The 26,018-nt window shown below is 44.2% G+C and overlaps 1 protein-coding gene across 4 annotated transcripts in view; it reads right to left on the reverse strand.

Annotated features, from left to right (window-relative positions):
- Nucleotides 1–2,532: 2,532 nt before the first annotated feature.
- Nucleotides 2,533–26,018, reverse strand: part of sash1a (SAM and SH3 domain containing 1a) — a 145,366-nt gene continuing 121,880 nt past the window's right edge. For all 4 annotated transcript variants that reach the window (XM_080200122.1, XM_080200121.1, XM_080200124.1 and 1 more), the window contains 6 exons: nt 20,764–20,973; nt 17,952–18,102; nt 15,360–15,503; nt 11,937–13,081; nt 9,876–10,007; nt 2,533–4,642 (listed from right to left, as the gene is read on the reverse strand). In XM_080200122.1, coding sequence (XP_080056248.1) covers nt 4,568–4,642; nt 9,876–10,007; nt 11,937–13,081; nt 15,360–15,503; nt 17,952–18,102; nt 20,764–20,973 — 1,857 coding nt within the window. In that variant the 3' untranslated portion in view covers nt 2,533–4,567. The remainder of the gene's footprint in view (nt 4,643–9,875; nt 10,008–11,936; nt 13,082–15,359; nt 15,504–17,951; nt 18,103–20,763; nt 20,974–26,018) is intronic.

Genomic DNA, 26,018 nt, shown 5'->3' on the forward strand with positions numbered 1-26,018 from the left:
AAACCAGGTTCAATTCCACCCTTGGGTGACTGTCTTTGCGGAGTTTGCATGTTCTCCCTGTGTCTGCATGGGTTTCCTCCGGGTGCTGAGGTTTCCTTGTACAGTTCAAAAATATGTGGGTTAGGTTGCTTACCAAACGAAGTTGTTCCTTATGTTAGGAGGATTAGCAGGGTAAACATGTGGGGCTATGAGCATAGGGCCTGGGTGTCATGCTCTGTGTCAGTGTCACTGCAGATTCAATGGACTGAATAGCCTCCTTCTGTACTGTTGGGATGCCATGATTCTCTGAGCAACTGGGCATCCTCAATTTTACTTGCCCCACCACTGGCCTTCAGCTACCCAAGTGCTAAGCTCTGAATTTCCCTCTCTAAACCTCGTGATGATAATGTGCGATTAATATATTTTCTGTTGAGGGGGACTGTTTTGAAATTCAGTATTTTGTTACAAGCAGTCAGTTTGTTTGGAGGGAATGCAGCATATGCTGAGGAGGCAAAATAGTAACTAATTTTACCTAGGAATGTGTTACTTGGTGGAATTTCACATTAACTTCATTGCAATGTTGCCTTGAATGTAAGCCTTGTGACTAATAAAATAAATTTTGCAGAGGATTTAATGCATTTTTGTTTACTTTCACTATCTTGGGATTTCAGACTGGCTTGACAGAGTCATGTGATGTTAAGCTAATGAGAGGAGCTAGGTCTGCAACAAGGATTCTGTGCTGGTTTTCATTTCAGTTTTAGAATCGCTGGAAGTCAGAGATTTTCTGCAAGCTGCTGAAACTCATTTTTTGTCACTGAAAGCTCGAAGACTGTTAACAAAGTTTAAAGCAAGTATATAAGAACATAAGAAATAGGAAATAGGAGCAGGAGTAGGCCATCTAGCCCTTCGAGCCTGCCCCGCCATTCAATAAGATCATGGCTGATCTGTCGTGGCTCAGTTCCACTTTCCCGCCCTCTCCCCATAACCCTTAATCCCCTCTCTTATCAAGAACCCATCAACCCGCTTCTTAAAAATATTTAGCGAGGCAGCCTCCACCACTTCAACGGGCAGAGAATTCCAGAGATTCACCACCCTTTGAGTGAAGAAGTTCCTCCTCAACTATTTGTGTGGTCAGGTGACCCATGACCTCAGATTGTTATGGAAATATTGATTCTTTTCATGGACATGGATAAAAACGTGAAAACTGGAAGGAAAGTTTAAATCTAGCCGGACTCTGCAATTTGCAAACTGGAACAGACAGTTTTCACACAACAGGCTTTGGACAGTCAACTTCCCACTGAAAGCAGACAGGCTTGGAACTGCCTGGCCAGGCGCTAATGGTCACATTGGTTCAGAATGAATTGCTGTTTACTTGTTCAGTGAACCTTTGTTAGAAGAATGCTACACACACTTGGTGGCTCCCAGCTCAGTAAGGGGAAAGAGGCTTAACGTGACAAGGATTGGACATGGGCCAAGTGTGTGAAAGGAGCAACCTGGAGCCCTAGATCTCTCTCTCTCTCTGCCTTTTTGCAGTTTTTCCAACGGCATCTTGGGACATCATCTTTGACTGGCAGCCAAGCAGCACAGCTCCTTCAGCTCCTCGTACCTCATGATGAGCATCATCAGACTGACCAGACCCAGAAGATCACCCTGGTGAGATGACCCGAAGACCAGAATTAGCCCTAGATGAGAAGGGAAGCCCAAATCCATGACTACAGGTTCTGAAACATCAGGCAACAATCAAAATCCGAGAATAGCCTGTCCCAGCCTTAATGAATATCTATTACCAGTTTTTTCAGATAAACAGTTCAAATATACTGATAGGGTGTAGCGAATCCTCAGAAGCATGTGTTAAGAAGTAGATGATTTAAGACTGTTTTCTGAAGAATCCTGTGAAGAGAATGAATATCAGTTTTCCTTGATAAAGTGTTCAATAAAGTTGTATTGGACCTTCACCTGACTCTTGTCCCCTTAGTTTATCTTACCATATAAGCACTTGAGTTAAAAAAAGTGGTTAAGGTTAGTCAGGGTACATTTTCTCACTGTTCACTTTATAACACTTAGATTTGTTAACTACTTTAAAAGTGGTCTTTAAGTCTATAAGAGAAATATTGCTTGATTGGAACTGAATAGTGCTGAGTTAGAAGTCAAAAGATGTTTCTTTTCATGTTAAAAGATTGTTCAACAGTTAAGAATTAAACTGTTTCATCTGTTAAGAGTTATACAAACTATGTTAAGAATAAAGCTTGTTTTGATTAAAAAAACACTAATTTGTTAGTGAAATTACTCTTGAGGCGAAGCATTCTCTCTTCGCATTAATGCCAAAATAGAAAATTTGTTGGGGTCTAGCCTGGCTTCCTAATATTCCTTGGGGCTTCTGATCTTAACACTCTCCACTACCCTGCTTCTGAAACCTTACCTCTTTGATCATGATTGTGGTCATCTTCTCTCACATCTGGGACTGTTTCATGTTTTATTAATGCTCACCAAGTTGTTGTTAAAACCTTATTGGATATGACCAGGAATTTTCAGGAAATTCAGGCGATTTCATCCAATTGTTACTTTATTGAAAAAAAAAGTTTCAATATTATTCTGCTAAATGGAACAGGTAAGAATATTTACACATACATACCTCGCAAGGTACACATTTGATTGACTACACTTTATAAGAATGTTTTGTTACCAGTATGTTATAGTTACTTACATTGTTAAGGAAACATATAATAAGTTACTTAAATATTCTCAAATACACAAAGTGCATCAGTTTAATTTTGTGCTGCTTTTCAATATTTTCAATTTACTGTCAACATTTATGATGGGGGTGTGGACTTTGACCAGATGTCCCAAGACACACAGTCCAATTCCTAAGTAACGTCAAAGCCAAAAGGAGAATCAGAAGCTTATATTTAAAAAAAAACATTTCATCCGACACAAAAAGAGCCTGCAGTATTGTTAAAATGCTGAAGTGGTGGAAATATGATGTAACAACTAAAGAACTGGAGTTAGTTATACAGAATTCTTGTACATTGAGCAACAGATTGTATTGTTACATTATTAAAAAATCTAGACCTGAAATTCTGGTACTACCGGCTGTGTAGAAAGGAAAGAAATTAGGCAGAACCCGCTTCCGCTGGAGTGTGCAACAGGCAGAGATTCTGGTCAGTGGAGGCACCCATGGTCCCCTTTATTAAGGATCAGGGTGGGGAGGGTGGGTGTGTCCTGTCTGTGAAGTCCTTGCTGACGCTACTGGAATTATACTCCCTTGTGCCTTGCATGAGGCCTAATGGAACATGTTCCAAAACTTGGCACGACCGAAGGCCATTGACCCTGGAACCAAAGATAAGATTCTTCTCCTTGGCCAGAGGCATGAGACAGAGTGAGATTCCTGGAATTTTGGGGTCAAGGATAATGAGAAAAGGGTTGGGAGACAGAATAACAGGATGGAGCTCCAGTTAAATAGATGACACAGGCATGCAAGTACGTGGGCTCCTGCTGTAACTGTAATTTCTATGATTCTACAAAATAAACTGTTCCTTGATCTGAAATCTACAGGTACAATGAGAATAATATATCAGAACGTAAAGAATTAATTCTGATCATCCTAATTCCTCTTCTACTTTACGGGATCCAAGTTTTGCTGTGATTATAAAGGCAACATACGATACATAGTGACATGATACAGACAGGCTCAAAACTGACCAGAACACCTGACATCTTTGTACCATCACTAAATATTAAATGGATGTATTTTACTTTTTAGCATTAAGACACATTTTCACTTCTAGGATACTTTGATGTTATGACGTTTGCTGAGGAAAGCAAAGTAAATACTGTCAGATAATAATCCAATCTTCACTGATTGAGTATGGGTCTAAAGTTGACAGTTAAAGTTTATAGATTTGAGTATGAATGTAGACTGGTCAGAGGGATCTTCTCACTGAGTATGGGTCTAGATGTACAGTGCGAGAAATCTTCATAGACCAAATATGGATCTTGAATGTTCAGTGAGAGGGATGTTCTCACTGAGTAGGAGTTTAGAATGGACACTGTATGGTCTCCAATGGAGAGTATAAGGGATGTTCATACTGAGAATGGACCTGATTTGCAATTCAATGACTGTTATTTGTGCAATCTTGATTCAGGACTCAACGGTAATTTGAAACAGGAATGGCTGAGTTCTCAAACGTGGGTTTACATGTAACCCAGTCAGAACTAAATGCTGGCAATTTCCTCAGTGGAAACCCTGTCTACACGGCTACCTAAGCGCCGTGTTGGCCAGCCTGTAGAATTGCCCACCTCTCTTGAGTAGGTTTACAGCCAAACGTTCAACTTCACTCTGCTTCCTGTTTGAAGTTTGTACGGCTGCGTTATCAACAGCTCCTGCAGTACAAAGTCTATCACAGATACAGAATGAAAAAATTAAGGGTACCCAGTGCATGTCTGTTTTCATGTAATGATTACTCTGGTGACACGCTGGCTCTTAACTCCAAGAGTTGAAATATGCTTTCTAAATTAAGCCTTTATCTTGATGCAGAGTGCTGTGTGAAGTGCTGGGCATGTAACGATACACAGGACTGTCCTATGAAGATCAGCTCCTTGAAGACTCAGTAGGTATTTCTAGGGCTGTGGCTTTTTTGCTCATCTTGTCAGAGGAACTTGGAATCTAAACATCAAACAAAGAGACAGGAAGTTAATAACTCAGGATGATCTCTCTTGGCCAGAGATAACTAACATAAGATTCAATGACTGGTCACTAGCAGGTGCATGGACCAGGATGGGTAGATATCATTCTATCTCTATTTCAAAGTAATTAATTCTGTTCTATATATTTCATTTACAAATTTCTTATTCTGCATATTATTCAAGGTAAGTGGCTCACCACCAACTTTTCAAGTGCAACTAGCCTAGCCAGTGATGGTCACATCCTGTGAACAAGTACATTGCTCAGGATGACTGTAAACTTGCCACACTGAAGATTGAAACAGCACATCCCATTTGTTTTAATTCATTCATGGGATTTGGGCATCATTGGCTAGGCCAATACATAATACCCATCCCCTAATGCCCTTGAGATGGTGATGGTGAGTTTGCCTTCTTGAACCATTGCATTAGGTACACCCGGAGTGCCTTCAGAGAGGGAGTTCTGGGATTTTGATCCAGCAACAGTGAAGGAACGGCCTTATATTTCCATGTCAGAACGGTGGCTTGGAGGGGAACCTCCAGGTGGTAGTGTTGCTATACATCTACTGCCCTTCCTGTTCTAGATGGCAGCAGTCATGGGTGAAGAAGCTGCTGTCTAAAGAGCTTTGGTGAGTTTGTTTTTATTCATTGGATGTGAGCATTGATGGCTGGGCCAGCACTTACTCCCCATATCTAACAGTCCTCCAACTGAGGGCATTCAAGAGTCAACCACATTGCTGTGAATCTGGAATCACATCTAGGCCAGACCAGGATAAAAAATTTCTTTTCCATTAGTGAACCAGATGGGCTTTTATGATCTTCGACAATGGTTTCATTAGATTTTTAATTGCAGCATTTATTGGGTTCCAATGTCACCATCTGACATGATGGGATTCAAACCTAGACCCACAGGGCATTACTCTGAGTCTCTGCGTTACTAGTCAAGTGGCAGTATCACGATACCACCAATTCCCTCAATGTTCCTACAGTGCACCTTGTTACACATGGCTGCCATTGCATATCAGTAACAGAAGGAGTGAATGGGCTATCAATTAAGGAGGGTGCTTTGTCCTGGATGATGTTGAGATTCTGTATTGTTGAAGCAGCACTCATGTGGAGAATATTTTATCACACTCCTGACTTCTGCCTTGTAGATGGTGGACAGGCTTTGGTGAGTCAGGAGTGGAGTTACTCACCACAGGATCTGTAGCCTCTAACCTGCTCTTGCAGCCTCAGTATTTATGTGGCTGGTCCAGTTCAGTTTCTGGTCAATGGGAACCCCCAAGATGTTGATCATGGGGGAGTCAGCAATATTAATGCCACTGAATTTCAAGAGGTGACAGATCTTCTCTTGTTGGAGATGGTCACTGCCTGGCACTGGTGTGGCACCAATACTACTTTGCTATTTCTCAATACAAGCCTGGGTATTATCCAGGTCTTGCTGCAATTGGACATGGGAGTCACAGACATCATACTTCTGGTCTTATGGTGGAAGGAAGGTCACTGATGAAGCAGCTGAAGATGGTTGGGTCTAGGACACTACCCTAAGAAATTCCTGCAGTAATGTCCTGGAGCTGAGATGATTGACCTTCAACAAACACAACTATCTTCCTTTGTGCTAAGTACGAATCCAACTAGCAGATAATTTCCCCCCCTGATTCTCACTGACTCCAGTTTTGCTTAGGTTCCTTGATGCCGTACTTGGTCAAACGTTACCTTGATGTCAAGGGCTGTCACTCTCCCCTCACCTCAGGCATTCAGCTCTTTTGTTCATGTTTGGACCAAGGCTGTAATGAAGACAGGAACTGAGTTGCCCTGATGGAACCCAAACTGAGCGCCCATGAGTAGATTACTGTTGAGCCAGTGCCATTTGATACTACAGTTGATGACCCTTCCATCACTTTGCTGATAATTAAGAGTAGGCTGATGGGGTGGTAATTAGCCGAGTTGAATTTGTCCTGCTTTTAATGCAAAGGCAGTCTTCCACCTTGCTGGGTAGATGCCGTGTTGTAGCTGTACCAGGACAGCTTGGTTGAAGTGAAGCAAAGATATTGCATTAATATTGTCAGGGCCCAGTATCTAATATCCTTCAGCCATTTATTGATATCACATGGAGTGAAAGCAATGGGCTAAACACTAGCATCTGTGATGCTGGGGACCTCATGAGGAGGCCGAGATGGACCATCCACTCGGCACTTCTGGTTGTAGATTGTTCTAAATGCTTCAGGCTTATCTTTTGTGTTAAAGTGCAGGGCTCCTCCATCATTGAGGACAGGGAGCCTACTCCTCTGGTTCTCATAGAATCTCTACAGTGTAGAAGCAGACCATTTGGCCCACTGAGACTGCACTGACCCTCCAAAGCGTATCCTACCTAGGCCCACCCAACCCCCTGCCCTATCCCACAACCCAGCCCACCCATTATGGCTAAGTCACTTAACCTACTCACTAGGGATAATTTAGCATGGTCTGTCAATCGAACCTCCACATCTTTGGAATTTGGGAGGAAACCAGAGCATCCAAATGAAACCCATGCAGATAAGGGAGAATGTGCAAACTCTATACGGAAAGTGACCGGAGGCTGGAATTGAACCCAGCTCCCTAGCACCGTGAGGCAGCAGTGCTTCTTTACCTTTCCAAAAGAACTTGAAAAAAAATGGTGTGAACTTTCAAAATGTTTATGAGACAAGTCATTAACTAATATAAATATAATTGCGCTTTTCTATTCCAAACTCTGCAAAGGAAAAATAATGCAGAACATTACATGACAGGAAGAGGAGAAAAGTAGCATTGTGTACAAAGGGAGAGAGATTAAGGAGCTCTGCAGGGGGACCTGACTGTCCTGGTACACAAATCACAAAAGGTTAGTATAAAGATACAGCAAGTGATCTGGGAGGCAAGTGGAATAGTGATGAACTATAAAAAAGGGTTGATTTGCTCCAGTTGTAGAAGGTCTTGGTGAGACCACATCGAGAGTATTGTGTACATTTTTGGTTTTCTTATTTAAAAGGTAGGAAGCAATGCAGAGAAGAATCACTCAACTGATTCCTGGGATGAATCATAGATTCCCTACAGTGCAGAAGCAGGCCATTCGGCTCAATCACCCCAGCCCTATCCCCATAACCGTACTTATTTATCCTACCAACCCCCCAACACTAAGGGGCAATTTAGAATAGTCAATCAACCTAACCCGTGCGTCTCTGGAGCGTGTAAGGAAACCAGAGCACCCGAGGAAACCCACGCAGACATGGGGAGAATGTGCAGGCTCCATGCAGACAGTGACCCAAGCCGGGAATTGAACCCGGGTCCCTGGCGCTGTGAGACAGCGGTGCTAACCACTGTGCCAACTTGCCACCAAAGAGTTTGTTGTATGAGGAATGTTTGGGCAGGCTGAATTTGGAAGAATGAGAGGTGATCTTATTGGAACAAGTAAGATCCTGACAGGACTTGACAGAGTGGATGCTAAAGGGATCATTCCCTGGTGCGAGGGTCATTCATTTCAGACAGAAAGAGGAGTAAGTTTAGAGGTTTGCTAGCCTCTGGAATTCTCTTCCCCAGAGAGCAGAGGGGGCTGGGTCACTGAATATTTTTAAACCTGAGTTAGATACATTCTTGACTTACACGGGAGTCAAAAGACCACAGGCTGAATGATAGAGGCCTTGTTTGGATCAGTCATAATCGTATCAAATGGTAGACGGAAAGGGTTCAAATGGGCCACACTCCTGCCCCTAATTTTTTAAGAAGTTCACTCGTGGGATACGGGTGCCACTGACTGGTCAACATTTATTGCCCATCCCTGGTTGCCCAAGGGCAGTTGAGAGTCAACCACATTGCTGTGGCTCTGGAGTCACATGTAGACCAGACCAAGTAAGCATGGCAGATTTCCTTCCCTAAAGGGCATTAGTGAACCAGATGGGTTTTTCTGACAATCAACAATCGTTTCAAGGTCATCAGTAGATTTTTAATTCCAGATTTGTTTCAACTGAATTCAAATTCCACCATCTGCCATGGCAGGGTTTGAAACCGGGTCCCCGGCACATTGGCTGAATTTCTGGATGTATAATCTAGTGATAATACCACTATCGCCTCATCCTGTTCTAATCAGATGCAAGGGCTTAAAATCAGGTTAGTAGTGTGCACTAAGCAAGTTAATGGGGGAAAGATGTGTGACACTAGTCATGCCTTGGGGTGACAAAGACATGGATAGGATTTCAGTGACAGTTAGGCTATGGCAAGCGCAGAGTTGCACACAGTTATGCCGATGGAGAGAGGCTTTCTTAATGATGTATGTTATATGCTGGTTCCCCAGAACACTAGCTGAGATTCTGGATTAATAGTCCGACGATAATACAACTTGGCCATTGCCTCCCCTGGCATTCGTATGTTCGTAGCAGTAACAGCTGTTATTAAGGCACAGTTTAAAAAAAAAGGCACAGCATGAGAAAGAAAAATAGCAAATTATGAAATAAATAGTAATGGGAGAGAGAGGATGAAGGGTCATGCAGGGGAAGGGAGGGTGAAGGGTCACGCAGGGGAAGGGAGGGTGAAGGGTCACGCAGGGGAAGGGAGGGTGAAGGGTCACGCAGGGGAAGGGAGGGTGAAGGGTCACGCAGGGGAAGGGAGGGTGAAGGGTCACGCAGGGGAAGGGAGGGTGAAGGGTCACGCAGGGGAAGGGAGGGTGAAGGGTCATGCAGGGGGAGGGTGAAGGGTCATGCAAGGGAAGGGAGGGTGAAGGGTCATGCAGGGGAAGGGAGGGTGAAGGGTCATGCAGGGGAAGGGAGGGTGAAGGGTCATGCAGGGGAAGGGAGGGTGAAGGGTCATGCAAGGGAAGGGGTGAAGGGTCATGTAAGGGAAGAGGTGAAGGGTCATGCAAGGGAAGGGGTGAAGGGTCATGCAAGGGAAGGGGTGAAGGGTCATGCAAGGGAAGGGGTGAAGGATCATGCAAGGGAAGGGGTGAAGGATCATGCAAGGGAAGGGGTGAAGGGTCATGCAAGGGAAGGGGTGAAGGGTCATGTAAGGGAAGGGGTGAAGGGTCATGCAAGGGAAGGGGTGAAGGGTCATTCAAGGAAAGGGGTGAAGGGTCATGCAAGGGAAGGGGTATGTAGGGGAAGTGGTGAAGAGTCATGTAGAGGAAGTGGTGAAGTATCATGCAGGGGAAGGGATGAAGGAACTATGATATTTACTGATGTAGAATGAGGTTTCTTGATTAAAATACTCACTGCCATTCGATGTTGCTTGCGGAGTTGTTTAACTCTTACGAGCTCCATAGCCACAGCCACATGTTCTACAGAATATCCCAGATCTGCTGCATATCTTTGTAACAGGACTGTTGGAATCCCGCATCTGCCGTGCTGCAGCATCATAAAAGGACATACTCGCATCAAGAAAGTATTACGATGAATTTTAAATTAAAATAATTAAAAATGGAACTAGTTACTAGTTCAGTGACCTCCTGTTAGTTAAATCATGACCAGTATTTACAGATCAGATCCAACGATACTTGATTGACTAAATGTGAGCTGACCAGCCAATTTGATTGGTAGCTTCACAGGCATTTGGTTCTTCCATTAATGGCCAATCTGTGATAGCTCTGAATATTTATTGATGTAGAATCTGTGGTAGATGTTTAATGAGTTGTCACCATTGGTATCAATCAGTTTTCTTTTATTCATTCACGGGATCTGGGTGTCGCTGGCTCGGCCAGCATTTGTTACCCATCCTCAGTTGCGCTCGGAGCGATTCAAGATTTCAGAGGGCATTTTAAGACTCAATCACTTTGCTGTGGATCAACACCAGGTTAAGATCCAACAGGTTTATTTGAAGTTCACTCTCTTGATGAAGGAGCAGCGTTCCGAAAGCTCGTGATTCCAAATAAATCTGCTGGACTTTAAACTGGTGTTGTGAGACTTCTTACTGTGCCCACCCTCGTCCAATGCCAGCATCTCCACACCGTGGATCTGGAGTCACATGTAGGCTGGGCCAGGTAAGGACAGCCGATTTCCTTTTCTAAAGGACATGTGTGAACCATGTGGATTTTTACAAGCATCATCAATGGTTTCATGGTCATCAGTAGATTCTTAACCCCAGATTTTTACTGAATCCAAGTTTTACCATCTGCCATTTGGATTTTGAACTTGGGTCCCCAGAGCATGACCCTGGATCTGGATCAGTAGTCCAGTGACAACACCACTACCCAACTGCCTAGCTTGGAGAGGGTAGAGGAGGGTGGGGGAGGTCAAAATTCCAGCATTTCTGTCCCCACTGCCTGTGATTCCAGAAGTTGACCCTCTCTCAAATTATGAGATACCAAATAGCAAAAGAGAAAATGCTGGAAAATCTCAGCAGGTCTGGCAGCAGTTATCAGAGCTTTGACAAAGGATCATCTGGACTTCAAACATCAGCTCTTTTCTCTCTCTACAGATGCTGTCAGACCTGCTGAGATTTTCCAGCATTTTCTCTTTCAGTTTCAGATTCCAGCCTCCACAGTAATTTGCTTTTATTAATTTTAACAAGAATCCAAATGATGCCCGGGATTGCCAGAGTGGTTTAATGGCAACGTAGTTTGGTGGTGGAAGCAAAAGTAAAAACACACACTGGAAGAGCCGCACAGTGAGAGGCAGGTTAGTGAATGCTGACCTCTGCAGTCACCACAGCATCTCAGTGAAGCATCTCGCAGCCACAAGCATCCATTGCCTAAGAATCCCAAGCAAGCAATGCTCACCCGTTCTTAGCTTACATCCTCCTTCCTGGATGACCCATTGCCACTTCGGGGCAGAAGAGGAAAACCAGGAGGAAGAGAATGGCAAGAACTGGCAAAAGAATATTAAACCAGGGACACAGTGAGGAACTGGGTACTGAGGACAAAGATGTGCAGGGGCCCCTGAAGAAGCAGGCCTGAATCACATTTAGCACAGGAGAATGGATGTGTCAGGAGATGGCTGTGTGTGTGTGTGTGTGTGTGTGTGTGTGTGTGTGTGTGTGTGGGGGGGGGGGGGGGGGGGGGTGGGGGGTGGATGGGGCGGTCGGCAGTGATATAAAATCATCCCGAGTGCAAGCGACTAGAGTAAGCAATCTGATCAGGAATGTCAGCAATGATCAGAATGTCAACTCCACCCAGGTCCACCTTTCTCAGGAATTAGATGTCTCACAGCTGCTTACTGCGTCTGCACTGTAAACACTCAGTGTAATTCACCTGGCGATTCGCTCTCCCTTAAACTGGGCTAACCGACTCGGCGCGAGCAATAGAACAGCTGCCCAAGAGGAATAGTCAGTGTTTGTACCTTGTCAGAGAAGGGCTGCTCTGTCAGGTCAATTGTTTCCGATTCCAGTTTATTTTCTATTAGCATTTCCAGTTCTACTTCTTTCCTCCACGAGGCTTTCCTTCCAGATACAGCGGACAACTTAACTCCCAGCTGTGGCGGACAGGCAGTCTCCTGCTGTGCAGTCTCTGATAAGCAAGAAGGTTGAGTAGCCACGGTTGAGTTGACAACCTCTGCGGTGGGACACTGGACATGCATGTTAGTGGCCGCTCCGTACCTACTGGCGACGGAAGGGGCTGACTTGTTTAAAATAGCAGGCACGGGATGGATGCCATTTCTCATTTTCTCTCTGCATTTCTTGGCAGGTACTGGAGGTGGCTGGGAAGGGTTTCTGGAATGTTCCCCCTTACCAGTTGCAAGTTTCTTACTCTCTGTTGAAGTACAAATCCTAGCTCCCACTCGATGCCCTTCCGTGAAATGGTGGTTTTGTTGAAAGCTTGGAGGCTGGAGTATTGCTGGTTGATTGGGTAGATCGCACTTTATAACTGAAGATGGGGTGTTCTTATCTTCTGAGAACTGACATGGGTTGGAGACCAAGTTCTTTATTTGCGTAGTTTGAAGCACTGTAGTATTGATTTGTGTGTTACGAGCTTCTGCTGTCACACATGGAACTGCACTTGGCCCCCAGAGCACTCTTGCACCACAGCGGGGTGGCTGCTCGCAGGGTATTTTCTTCATTTCTGGCTGCACATTGAATTTCCCTTGCCGAGGCAGAGCAGCACACGTTCCCGTTTCTGAGACAGTGTTTGGTGGAGAACCAGCTTTGACGTGGAGCTCATCTGATGAATGAGCTCTTTGCCACTGCCTCTGAGTGCCATGGGAATGTGCCAAGTCCTCACAACTTACGCTGACCCTCAACTTGTGGCAACTTGTCCTTCTGAAGGGCACTGAATGGCCATGGTAACCAAAACGTCTGTAGAGTGACTTTAGGGAACTACATGGGACCGGGGGCTTTGCGGCGTTCTTCTCTTCACCTCTTCCAAGGTGCAAATTCTCAATGGATTTTGCGAGGTGAAGTTCTGGAGAGTTTGTTGAGCACTTGAACTGTGGCCTGAGGTTTGCCGATGACCCGGTGGACACTAATGGCCAAGATTTTCTGCTTTTCCCTAAAAACAAGTAAAATCAATTAGATGCTGAAAATGTAAACACAATAATTTCAATCAAAAGCAGTTCTATCTGACCAACAGCAGGAATAATGCCCAGCTGGCAACATCAGCTCAGTCACTCCCATCTCAGCTTGAGAGTTGAATTTAGTAATGGACATGAGGCAATTGTGGAAAAATAGAATTGAATTGAAATGTAGGTCAATCATAAAGATTTACAGCCTCTCACCTCCCCTCTCCCCTTAAACCTATGCCCTCTAGTTTTAGACTCCCCTATCTTTGGGAAAAGATGTTGACGAACTGATCTATGCCCCTCATTATTTTATAGACCTCTAAAGGATCACTGCTAAGCCTCCTCATGATCTAACTGAATAGGGCAGGCTTGAATGGCCTCCTCCTGTACCCATGAACATTTCCTGCCCATCTTATTCATATGCTTGCCTCTATAAACACAAATCCCTTTCCTTCAATTGGCAACACCACCAAACAAAACTCTTACTGGGACATTTTGTGGCAAGAGTATCCTCTGACCCTGTTTAACATGTGGTGCTGCTTCCGAACACAATGTTTTAAAGTTTGTTTATTAGTGTCACAACTAGGCTTACATTAACACTGCAATGAAGTTACAGTGAAAATCTTCTAGTTGCCACACTCTGCTGCCTGTTTGGGTACACTGAGGGAGAATTTAGCACGGCCAATGCACCTAACCAGCACGTCTTTCAGACTGTGGGAGGAAACTGGAGCACCCAGAGGAAACCCATGCAGATATGGGGGAAAATATGCAAACTCCACACAGATAGTGACCCAAGTCAGGAACTGAACCTGGGTCCCTGGCACTGTGAGGCAGCAGTGCTAACCACTGTGCCAAAGGGACAAGTTCATGTCTATCCTCATGGCCAAAATGAACAAAAAGTGCAGAAACTCAATGAGGTTGGAGGGAGTCAACATACCAGGCTGATACCTGAGATGGCAGGTCTGTAATATGAGGAGAGACTAAGTTGGTTAAGATTATGTTCACTGGAGTTTAGAAGAGTGAGGGGGATCTCACAGAAACTTATAAAATTCTAACAGATTCAGAAGAATGTTCCCAATGGTGGGGGAGTCCAGAACTAGGGTTCATCATTTGAGGATAAGAGGTAAACCTTTTAGAACTAAGGTGAGGAGAAATATCTTCACCCAGAGGGTGGTGAATGTGTGGAATTCACTACTACAGAATGTAGCTGAGGCCAAAACATCTGATTTCAAGAAGAATTTGGTTACGGCTCTAGGGACTAAAGGAGTTCAGGGTTATTATAGGAAATGGGGATCATGATATTGAATTTGATAATCAGCCATGATTATAATGATTGGTGGAGCAGGCTTGAAGGGCTGAATGGCCTACTCCTGCTTCTAATTTCTATATTTCTATGCAGTCTGAATGAAGCATTGATTCACTCCCCTGACCTCATGTTCTCCTTGGAGAGCAGGTGTAAAGGAGGCTTCATCTTGGGACTGAAGGAAATCTTTCTCCAATGGATGTACTAAGTATCTTTCAGGAAGAGCTTCTGTTGACTCTTTCTCGGGGCAAGACTGACAAGTTATTTATTTGTCTTTCTGGTTGCATTACCTGGGGGAACCAACGGCTGTAAACAGGCCAAAGAGGAAAAAACAAAGATGTTGCAACATTCAAATTTTTAAAATCTGGACTTATTAAAGTGAAAACCCCTGAAATCCATCCTCTGGAATCACAGAATCCCTACAGTGCAGGAGGCCATTCATTCCATCGAGCTTGCAGCGACCACAATCCCACTCAGGCCTGATCCCTGTAACTCCACGTTTTTATCCAAACAATCCCCCTGACATTAAGGGGCAATTTCGCACGACCGATCAACCTAACCCACACATCTTCGGACTGTGGGAGGAAACCGGAGCACCCGGAGCAAGCCCACGCAGACACGGGGAGAATGTGCAAACTCCACAAATTCACCCGAGGCCGGAATTGAACCCGCGTCCCTGGTGCTGAGAGGCAGCAGTACTAACCACTGTGCCACCTAATCTATCAGATATATCAGCTGGTGTGCATGGCAGATGGCCCAGCAAAGGATTCTCTTATTTTTGTTCAGGAGGGCAGCAGAAGGCCTTAGTTCAATGTCTGACCCGAGAAGATGGCACCTCCAACAGTGCAACACACACCTCAGTACTGCAGTGGAAAATTAGTCTGGGTTATACATTCAAATACTTGAGAATGTGAGTGTCTTATCTGTAGAAGTAATTGCTTTGAGTTAGTTTCAGTCACTCCTACCATTCTCGGAATATCCGCTCTCCTCAAAGCAGCCTGAATCCCAGGGAACCTGCCTCTGCCTGTCGGGATCAATATGCTTATGGGAGAAATGGGGCAAGATTTCCCGCGGGGCACATTCACCAGCTGGATCTTTATCACTGTTACCTATGGGAAGAAAATATTAAAAGGCCAATTAATGTTGAGAGTATAACAGTGCAAATTATAACAAACCCGAGGTGCCAAAGACACAATGAAAACAATCATTAAACACAATTAGAGTCAGTTGCTAAGTACTGAAATTCTTCTTTATTTTGTTGTATGATGACTTTAATTTACATTAGTTAAGCTTCTCAGTAGTAGGAACTATTGCGAGGTGCTTTATGTACTAGCTGTGGCCCGTGTAGAGCCAGTCTCTGCTTTATTACTCGGATCTAGGAAACTGGGAAACACTGAGGAAACCCACCCAGACACGGGGAGAACGTGCAGACTCCACAAAGACAATGACCCAAGCCAGGAATTGAACCCAATGTCGAACCTAGGTCCTTGGTGCCATGAGACAGTAGTGCTAACCACTGTGCCACCATGCTGCCCCATAGATTCTCTATGAACGGTATGCTTTGCCTGTACAGTACATAAGAAACAATATTTATACTGTATTCCAATACAAGTGACAATAATCAATCAAATCAGCAATCAGTCAAATGGAGCGGCACAGTGGTTAGCACTGCTGCTTCATAATGTCAGGTTTGATTCCTGGCTTGGGTCACTTTCTGTGCAGAGTTTGCAAATTCTCCCTGTGTCTGCGTCGCTTTCTTCCCAGAGTTCAGATGTGCAAGTTAGGTGTATTAGAACATGGAACCCTACAGTGCAGAAACAGGCCCTTCAGCCCACTGAGTCTGCACTGACCACAATCCCACCCAGGCCCTATCCCTACACATTTACCCGCTAATCCTTCTAACTTACACATCCCAGGACACTAAGGGGCAATTTTTTTAGCATGGCCAATCAACCTAACCCGTACATCTTTGGACATATTGGTCATGCTAAATTGCTCCTTAGCGTCAGGAGGACTAGCAGGGTAAATGCATGGGGTTATGGGATAAGGCCTGGTTGGGATTATGGTCGGTGCAAACTCGATGGGCCGAATGGCCTCCTTCTGCACTGTAGGATTCTATGATTCAGTCTTAACTGTGACAGACCAGTGCAGTGTTTAAGGATGGTATGCATAGCCTGAGAGGGTGTTGAACATTATGATGTAGCTGGCCTAAAGTTATACTTGAGGAGCTAAATCAGAGTTATTCTGTTTAAATCTCTAGGAGAAAGCAGTTTACTTCAGTACAGAGGAATGGGTGAAGTCAGACAAGTGCAGTCTCTGAGACCTACGAAAAGTTCTGGATAATCTCACTTGTAACAATCATCTCCAACTGCTGGCTTTGAGCCCAAGGTTTCTGAATTTGCAGAAAAGTTGGCGACACGCTGTTGCGTATAAGAGGCTGAAGGGTTGTTGGAATGCACCTTACAGGAGGTGGTTGGAACAAGTTAGAATCCAACAGTGGAGAAGGAGACCATTCGGCCCATTGAGTCTGCACCGACCACAATCCCACCCAGGCCCTATCCCCGTAACCCCAAGCAATCCCTGATAATATGGGGCAACATGGCTTGGCTAATCCACCTAACCCGCACATCTTTGGACTGTGGGAGGAAACTGGAACACCTGCAGGAAACCCACACAGACACGGGGAGAACGTGCAAACTCCACACGGACAGTGACCCAAGCCAGGAATCGAACCCGGGTCCCTGGCTCTGTAAGGCAGCAGTGCTAACCACTGTGCTACCATGCTGCCCCAGTCAGCAAGGAAGTGAATGAGTGATGACTACCCCTTAGGGCAGGAAACGGAAACAGAGACTATGGCCAGAATTTTGCAGCCACTCGCGCCCCACTGCCGGTGCAAGGCCAGGACAGGGAGTATGGAGCTCAGCTGAATCTTCTCCATTCACTTCAGCAGGACCTGAAAACCCCGCCGGCATGAACGGCTGAAAAATTCCACCCTATTTAAATACAGCTGAGTTAGTTGGGTGAAGGAAAGGCTGAAAAAGGAATATGGGATTAGGAATATTTGCTTGCGTGGAAGGACTAGTTGAGTCAAATGTTTCCATTTCTATGGAATCACACAAAATCAAAAGCAAGGAATTAAGGGAGGAATTAGAAAATTTAAAAAAATTTGCACGGAGAATGCTATTTACCAGAAAATGGGCAGAAGTGAAACTAAAAAAAGATAAATTATCTGAAAAATAACATTTCATAACTGTGCAGTGCAAGGGAACGGGGATGTGTGGAATACTCGGAAGAATTGTCCAGTGGTTTCCTCCCACACTGCAGAATTATACAATTACACTCAGACAGTATGGTGGTCAGCGTTTCTCCAAAAGGAAGTGATTGTGTTTTTGTACATTTGAGGTATTTCAGCATCTCTAAAATGAAACCAAGGCTTTCTCTGCTTCATTAACATTTAGTGAGGGGGTGCCACAATAAAGCTTAGCATTTATTCCACGACTCTTGCCTTGATGGTATGACCCGCAATTTTTACTGCCAAATAAAGACGCTGCCCTTACTGTCATACTCGTGCAAGAGCTCGACGGCCGTCAGCAGCCGAGATCTGTGCTGCGGCTCCAGAATGTTCAGCTCGTCCAGGTCCTCCTCTTGTAGCAGTTTGAATGTGTCCAGATCTTCGTACCCGTTCAATAGCAGAGTCGGCATGTGCTGCTGTAAACGGAACAGACAAGAGTCATGGCAGCTTTTAAACGGGGCACTGGTGGAGGTCGGAGAACCTCGTCAATGGTCGGTTCCTAGGGCATAGTGCATCTGTCAACCGGCCTATCTCGTATCTCCTCCAACGGTGGCACAGTGGTTAACACTGCTGCCTCACAGCTCCAAGGACCTAGGTTTAATTCCGACCTTGGGTCACTGTCTGTGTGGAGTCTGCATGTTCTCCCCGTGTCTACATGAGTTTCCTCCGGGTGCTCTGTTTTTATTGAATCATAGAAACCCTACTGTGCAGAAGGTGGTTATTTGGCCCATCGAGCCTACGCGAACAACAATCCAACAACCCCTGGCCCTATCCTCCCAAAAGATGTGGGGGTTAAGTTGATTGGCCATGCTGAATTGACCATAGTATCAGGGGGATTAGCGAGGTAAATTTGGGGGGGTTACGGCGATAAGGCCTTTGTGAGATTGTTGTCGGTGCAGGCTTGATGGTCTGAGTGGCCTCCTTTTGCACTCCTTCTAACTTGGAAAATTACTGGTGAATAAAGGAAAGCCAGGACAGATTTGTCAAAGACAAATTGTGTTTTACTTTGATGAAATGACAGAGGATTGATGAGGGAAGTGCAGTTAATGCTTTGGAAATTAACAGAATGGGTTTAAAGGGGCAAAGTCTACATGGGAACAGGTTGAGTTAAAGGATAGAAAATCGAGAGTACTGTAGTGGTGAATGGTTTATGCCTGAAGGAGGAATCCAGTGATTTTTCCCAAGGATTGGTATTAGCACCACTGCTCTTAACAGAATATTAATGACCTGGTCTTGGGTATACAGAGCATAATTTGAAGTTTACAGATGACACACTTCACAAATGAACTAAACAGTGAGGTGGATAATAATGAACAGTAAGAGGGCACAGACGGACTGGTGAAAAGGGCTGACGCATGGCTGAGGAAATCAGATTAACATTAGCGCAAGAAGTGTTTCATTTGGTGGGTAAAATAAGAAAAGATTTGGAAACTAAAACAATTGCAATGAGGTGAAGGAACAGAAGAGACTTGTGGGAGTGGGGGGTGTAGGAACACAAATCTTGCAGGGGACAGGACAACTTAAGAATGCTGTTAAAATGTCACGTGGGATCTTTGGTTCCACAGATGGATTACAAAAGCAAGGAAGTTATGCTAAACCAATACGAAACACTAGTCAGGCCCCAGTTGGAGTACTGTGGAGAATTCCAGGCACCATATTTTAGGAAAGGTGGCTTGGCAAGATCAGAGAATGTTTGACTGGAATGGTGCCCGGATTAAAGACTTCAAGTTATAAGGAAGCCTGGAAAAACTGGGGCTGTTTTTCCAGAAGCAGAGAAGATTAACAGCTTTGATAGAGATGTTCGAAGCCAGGGACAGAGTAAACAAGGAGAAATCGTTTCCCAGTGGTCGAAGAGTCAGTCTTAATTGTCAAGAGAACCAGAGACAACATGAGGATTTGTCTGTAAACCAAGTGAGTTATGATCTGGAATAATTTGGATAAATAATTCCTTCACTGACACTGGGTCAAAATTCTAGAACTCCCTCTTTTAACAGCACCCTGGATATACCTACATTACAGGGACTGCAGCAGTTCAAGAAAGCAGCTCACTGCCACCTTCGCATGCCAGCAAAGCCCATGGCCCTTGCATGAATTTTTTTTAAAAATTGAAGGGACGATGCGGGGGGGAAGAGCAGAGTGGGGGATTTAAGTTCATGGCTTTTTCTTAAAGAGCCGGTATGAGCACAGTGGGATGAATGGCTCCGTTCTGTGCTGTATGATTCTACTTTCTCAAGTCTGTTCCTGGGCTTGCCATGCAGTTTGGAGGATCAGCCTGCTCTTGGGGGCTTGTGAGCAATTTGGGGACCACCTGTAGGTCTGCTTTTGGGAAAAACTGGAGGACCTGCTCAAAGGCCTGCTCCTGAAGTTTGGGGGAAAAGCCAAGCACCTTTTGTTGTTGTTATTGAAATAGCATTCAATAGTAGCACTCAATATTTTGTTGTTGATGAGATTGAAATAGCATGGAGTCCTAAATACGCCACAGGTCCGGATTCCAATATACCCAGGAGGATCCTGCATGTTTTTAGTACGCGGCCTGGATACCTATCTTAAGCGGTCTCCAAAATTTTATCGAGCATGAAGAAGTCTGTACATTGCAATTCTTGTCTTGTTGCTCTGATAATTTGACCCACACCATTCACAAGAGAATTTAGAATCATAGAATCCTGCAGTGCAGAAAAAGGCCATTTGGCCAATTGGATCTACACTGACCACAATCCCACCCAGGCCCTATCCCCCTAACCCCAGCTAGTCCACCTGACACTGAGGGAGAATTTAGCACAGCCAATCCACCTAACCCGCAAGTCTTTCGGACTGTGGGAGGAAAGCAGGACACGTGGAAAACACGCAAACTCCACACAGATAGTGACCCAAGCTGGGAATCGAACCCGGGTCCCTGGCGCCATGAGGCAGCAGTGCTAACCAATGTGCCACCGGGCCGCTCTACTTAATTTATTTCTACAAAAGCACTTTAAATTTAGGATTCTTTTGTGTATAATCAAACTGTGTCTCCCTGGAAGAATCACTCTACTGGAGCTTTGTTGAATAAGGGTGCGGTTAGAAGTAGTCAAGGAACTAACCTGTAGACCAATACGTTGGAGAAGCTCCTGAACAGTTTTGGGTTTTGGGTGCTTGCCTCCCCGTCTCCTCCTCCTCGGCCTTTTCGGTTTCTCCATTTCCTCGTTCACAAGATCCACGTAGATAAATTTGAATGTTCCAACTTTATTGTTCAACAGACCCATCCAAGTCCCCCCTGGGGGTTTGCTGATTATGTCTATGATATCTCCTTTCTGCAAAGCAGGTTAACAGATTATCACTATTTTTTGTGAGATGTACCAAGAGAAAATGCAGAGGCTGCATTAAAAACCTGAGTACTCACATAATGCATTTATATAGCGCCTTTCAAGATGTTAGGCCATCCCAAAGACTGTCACAGTATTTCCTGAAGTGCAGTCACTATTATATGGTAAGAAATGTAGACAGCAAGGTCCCACAGACAGCACTGAGATAACTAACCAGAGATCACAGTCCATAATCCATGTGCTCTTGATCCCTGCTAGCTCTTCAAAGCCTACCCACAAGACTCAACTCCAAGACATGATGGAACACTTGCTTGGATGGGCGCAGCCTAAATGATATTTAAGTTTTATACTGTCCAGGACAGAACAATTTGCTTTATCACCACTCCTGCAATATACTGCATAGGGTCAATATCTAATACTGTAGTCATAGTGCATGTGACCTATAGGATGCACTGCATCAACTTATATAGGATATATGGCTCTGTAAATTGGGACACTGATTACAAAAACAAAGGAATTACATGAAAATCGTACAAATCTCTGGTTAGGTGTCAGCTGAATGTTTATATAATTCTGGACAATGTACCTACAGAGCATGTCAAAGTCCTGGAAAGGGTACAGAGGAGGACTATCATAGTGATACCAGGAATGAAGGAATTTGGTTATATGGAGAGATTAAGAAGCTAGGATTGTTCTTTTCAAAGCAAAGAAGGTTAAAATGGGACCTAATGATAATATTAAAAATGAGGAGAGGTTTTGACAGAGTAAGGAAGGAGAAATTATTGTCTCTTGTAAATGGGTTGGTAACCAGTGATCACAGATTTAAAATAACCAGCAAAATAATAAGGGGAAATGCAAAGCATTTTGTTTATATTGGAGTGATGCTATAATCTGCAATGCACAAGCTGACCGAGTGGTGGTGCCAGATTCCACAGGAACTCATAAAAAGGCAATTAAACAGAAGAGGCCTAATTTGCAGGGGAAACAACTAAAAGCGTGTCTAAATTGAACACGCTCTTTCAAAGAGCCAACACGGAAATGAACTGGCCAAATAATTCTACAAATCAGCAACTTTGACAGGACTTTCCAATTCAACTGTCTCTGTCACCAAGATGGACAATGCAGCAATATCACGGGAACGGAATGCCATCATCCTTTGTTGTTGCTAGGTCAGAATCCTTAAAAAATGCCATTGCAGGGGCAAGTGGGTTCAGAAGTGAGAGAACAAAAAAATAGAAGAATGGCTTATATTTACATATCATCTTTCAGAACGTCAGGAGGTTAGAAAATGCATTCTAGTAACTGTTCTTTGAAAATATATGTTTGAGTGAGCAAGTATTAAAAAATGTTATCTCCTTCAGGAATTTGGACTTGTCCACCCTGGCCTTTTGCCTTTGTGCTTAAGGAAACACAACAGTCAGTTTGTACACAGCAAGATCCTGCCAGGAGGGACGTAATGATGGCCAAATACTTTGTCTTAATATCTGGAGGATAAAATATTGGTGAGCGCACCCCTGTTCTTCACCATAGTGTCTTGGGATTGTATATATCCACATGAGAGGGCAGTCCAGGTCTTGGTTTAATGCCTCATTTGAAAGACAGCACCCTGACAGTGCAGCACTCCCTCATTACTGCATTAACGCAGTCCAGATTTTACGCTCAAGTCTCCAGGGTAAGATTCAAACTCGCAACGTTCTGACACAAAGGCTACCAGAGTCATGGCTAAGAATGAAGATCCCATCATCAGTTTGAGACAACCCAGGATAGTTCATCAATGTAGCATTATTCTGATTTCATAAACCAATAACACTTCAGCAGTTTACCTTCAAAAAGATCATTGCCTCAGGTAATAGTCCCAAAATTCAGCCGTTAAGTATTTTACTACCTGGAAGCATTAAGGTTTGTTGCATCTCTTTCCAATGATGCACTATTAAAAGATATTATGCAAGTGGTGTAACAAACGCTATGCTTGCAAAATGCTTGTCTTTGTGAGCTATCCCTTTAAATCCAAAGTGAAACCAGAATGAATAACGGAAAATTAAAAATGGTAATTGGAATTCCTGGCTATGAGGTCATTAAATTTCTGAAAATTTAGCCTGACTTTAGGTTGCAAGGGAGACAAATGGAAAGCAATGACTGGGCTGTGGTTTCTGCGTTACTATGGAGCTGGGAGCTTGCTAAGCTGAACCAAAAAAAAAACAGTTAATGGGATACACACACACACACTTCTGCAGCAAGGCACATTTACAAGCAGCTGTGTGTGTAATACAGTTAAAAAAAAGGATACAGCAGAGGTTATGAGTCATACCATTTCGCTGCGACTGCTTCAGTTCTGTCAGAGGCAACCAGGCCATTTAATGAGGCCAATTAAAGGGATTGAATCAATGACTGTCTGGGGAATTTGTGTCATCAAGATTGCTGTGAACCCGGTTAAGGAGGTTCTGCAAGACTTGCTGTTTGGCTGTTAACCGTATCTGGGGACTTTAACTGAAATAAGGCTGTTGGGGAAAGTAATTTGAGGGCTAAGTCCATTGAGTGAGAAAAGTGAGATCCCAACAAAGAGAGGACCTGTTGAAAAGACTGTGAGGTTGTATGTGAGTGCTTCTAATTTTGAGAGGGTATCTTGGTGGTATCAACTATTTAAAATGAAATTCATCTTTCCAAAATACCACTTGTCTTTTAATGCATTCTTATTCTTTGGAATTCTCTTCCTGAGAAGGTAGTGAAAGCAGAGTTTTTGAATATTTTTAATACAGAGGTGAATAGATTCTTGGTAAAGAAGATGGTGTTTGTTTATGGGGGGATGTAAATTTGAGGTTACGATCAAACCTTATCGAATGGTGGAACAGGGTCAAAGGGCTGAATGGTCTGCTGCTCCTTGTTCATATGCATGTAATTCATTTTATAATTGCATGGTGATATAGCACTTAAGTATTGAGCATTAATTGAAAAAGGCATAATGCTTGGACATGTTCTTTTTGTCTGCGGAGTGCAAAGCCATGCGTACGAGCGTATCTCTCTTCCAGCATGTACCAATGAGCTAGATCGAGAGCCCAAATGATATTTTTAAATCAGTTGTTAGTGTAAATCTCAGCACACTTGTGATTGTTCAGTAGATGCTTCAACTCATGGAACCACACTGAATATTGGACACTATGGTTGGGATCTTCCAGTCGCAGCACGATGGGTCTTACACGATGGATGTGGCCAGCCAGCCAAAAGCCCTCTGACTTCAGCAGCAACTCTGAGTCCTGCCAGAGAGAGGGATGGAAAATTCCACCGTATATTCTGAATTTTGCTGGTTGAGTACGGTCAGTAATCCATCCATTGCAAACTGCTGAAAGGACATGTTATTTGATATGATCCACTACTTGTTGGAATATACGGTTCTGCATAAGTGGCATCATACAGTGAAATCCATATACAATATTATTTGTGTGGAAGTCCATCTATTGCCTTGATGCAGCATCCTGTTAATGAAGAATACCTTTCACGTTGCAGCTGCATAGAAACAGCCAGCTACATCTATTGCTCATTTCTTTGAGAAACCTTAGCCTCCCAGGGTAATCTGAGGTAGACTGAGCTCTTTTTAGGACCCAAAGTGGTGACCTTAGATCCAATGATGGCCCTAATTTTACTGGTACAGCCATTGAGGCTCGCAGAACTGCATGCCCTGTTGGCGCTGGGCACAATCTCATGGGCCTCGGGTTGCTGTGCTGGTAAAATCAGGGCCGATGAGTTTGGACAATACACAGCGAGCCACGATCTGACTGGGGTAGACACTGCCCCTCAGGAAAATGACTGTTCTCTTCCAGCCCCTGCTTGCAAAACTCAGAACGTAAGTGTGCAACATTGTGTGAGATTCCATGACTGGCCAGCACTACTGCACAATCCTGAGTGTGCTAAGAATGACACCAACAATCAATGTATTGTAAGTCAGGCTCGCATTTGGGCGACACAGTGGCACAGTGGTTAGCACTGCTGCTTCACACTGCTAGGGGCCTTGGGTTCGATTCCCGACTTGGGCCATTGTCTTTGCGCAGTCTGCACGTTTTCCCCGTGTCTGCATGGGTTTCCTCCGAGTACTCTGGTTTCCTCCCACAGTCTGAAAGATGTGCAGGTTAGGTGCTTGGGTCATGCTAAATTCTCCCTCAGTGTGGCCGAACAGGTGCTGGGGTGTGGTGACTAGGGGATTTTCACAGTAACTTCATTGCAGTGTTAATGCAAGCCTACTTGTGACTACATTTGGAATCTTCATGTTTGTAATAATCTCTCTCTCTATAACTCTCCTACCGGACAAGCATCTGTTAACTAATCTCCAGTTACTTTTCATTGCTTTACCTCCAGGGGCCACTGTAGGGGCTGCTAATCATCTGTATAATAGAGACAATGATGGACTTGGACAGAGGTGGGGATAGAGGGAGCAGAGTAAAAAAATGAAGAGGGAGTGCAAAATTTGCAGAAATCATTGGTTAGGCTGGAATTGGAATATTGTGTAGTTTGGGCGTCTCGCAGTATGTCTAGGCCAAGCAGAGGTTACAGAAGAGATTCATTGAGGTGGTGACAGGGATGAGGGGCTTTAATTATGAGGAATAACCAGGGAAATTGTTCTCTTTTCCATTAGAAGATCTGACAGAGCTCAAATTTATGAAGCAGTTTTGAGGATGTAAACAGGGAGGACACTATTTCTCAAGTGGGTGAGTTAGGAATCCACCATCCAGAAGCAGAATGCATAGTAGCTTCAGTAGAAAATCTCTGAAAAAGAAAAATGTACAAGGAAAAGAGGAAAGGCCAATTGGGATAGCTCTTTCCAGGGAGCCAGCACAGAGGAGATGGGCTGATTGGCATCCTTCTGTGCTAAGAAGTGCCATGATTCTCTCTCCACGCCCCCCACCCCCTGGATCTTACTATTCTTTTCTAAAGGTGACTAGGTTTGGTGGAGGGAGTCAGTTAGTGCTTGGCTGAATGGTATTGACTATAATAGATTGTATTTGCTCTGCAATGTTTCTTCTTTCACTAGTTAACATGTTCAC

Source organism: Carcharhinus amblyrhynchos, chromosome 12, assembly GCF_965287045.1.
Source record: "Carcharhinus amblyrhynchos chromosome 12, sCarAmb.v2.hapA, whole genome shotgun sequence".
Taxonomy (NCBI): domain Eukaryota; kingdom Metazoa; phylum Chordata; class Chondrichthyes; order Carcharhiniformes; family Carcharhinidae; genus Carcharhinus; species Carcharhinus amblyrhynchos.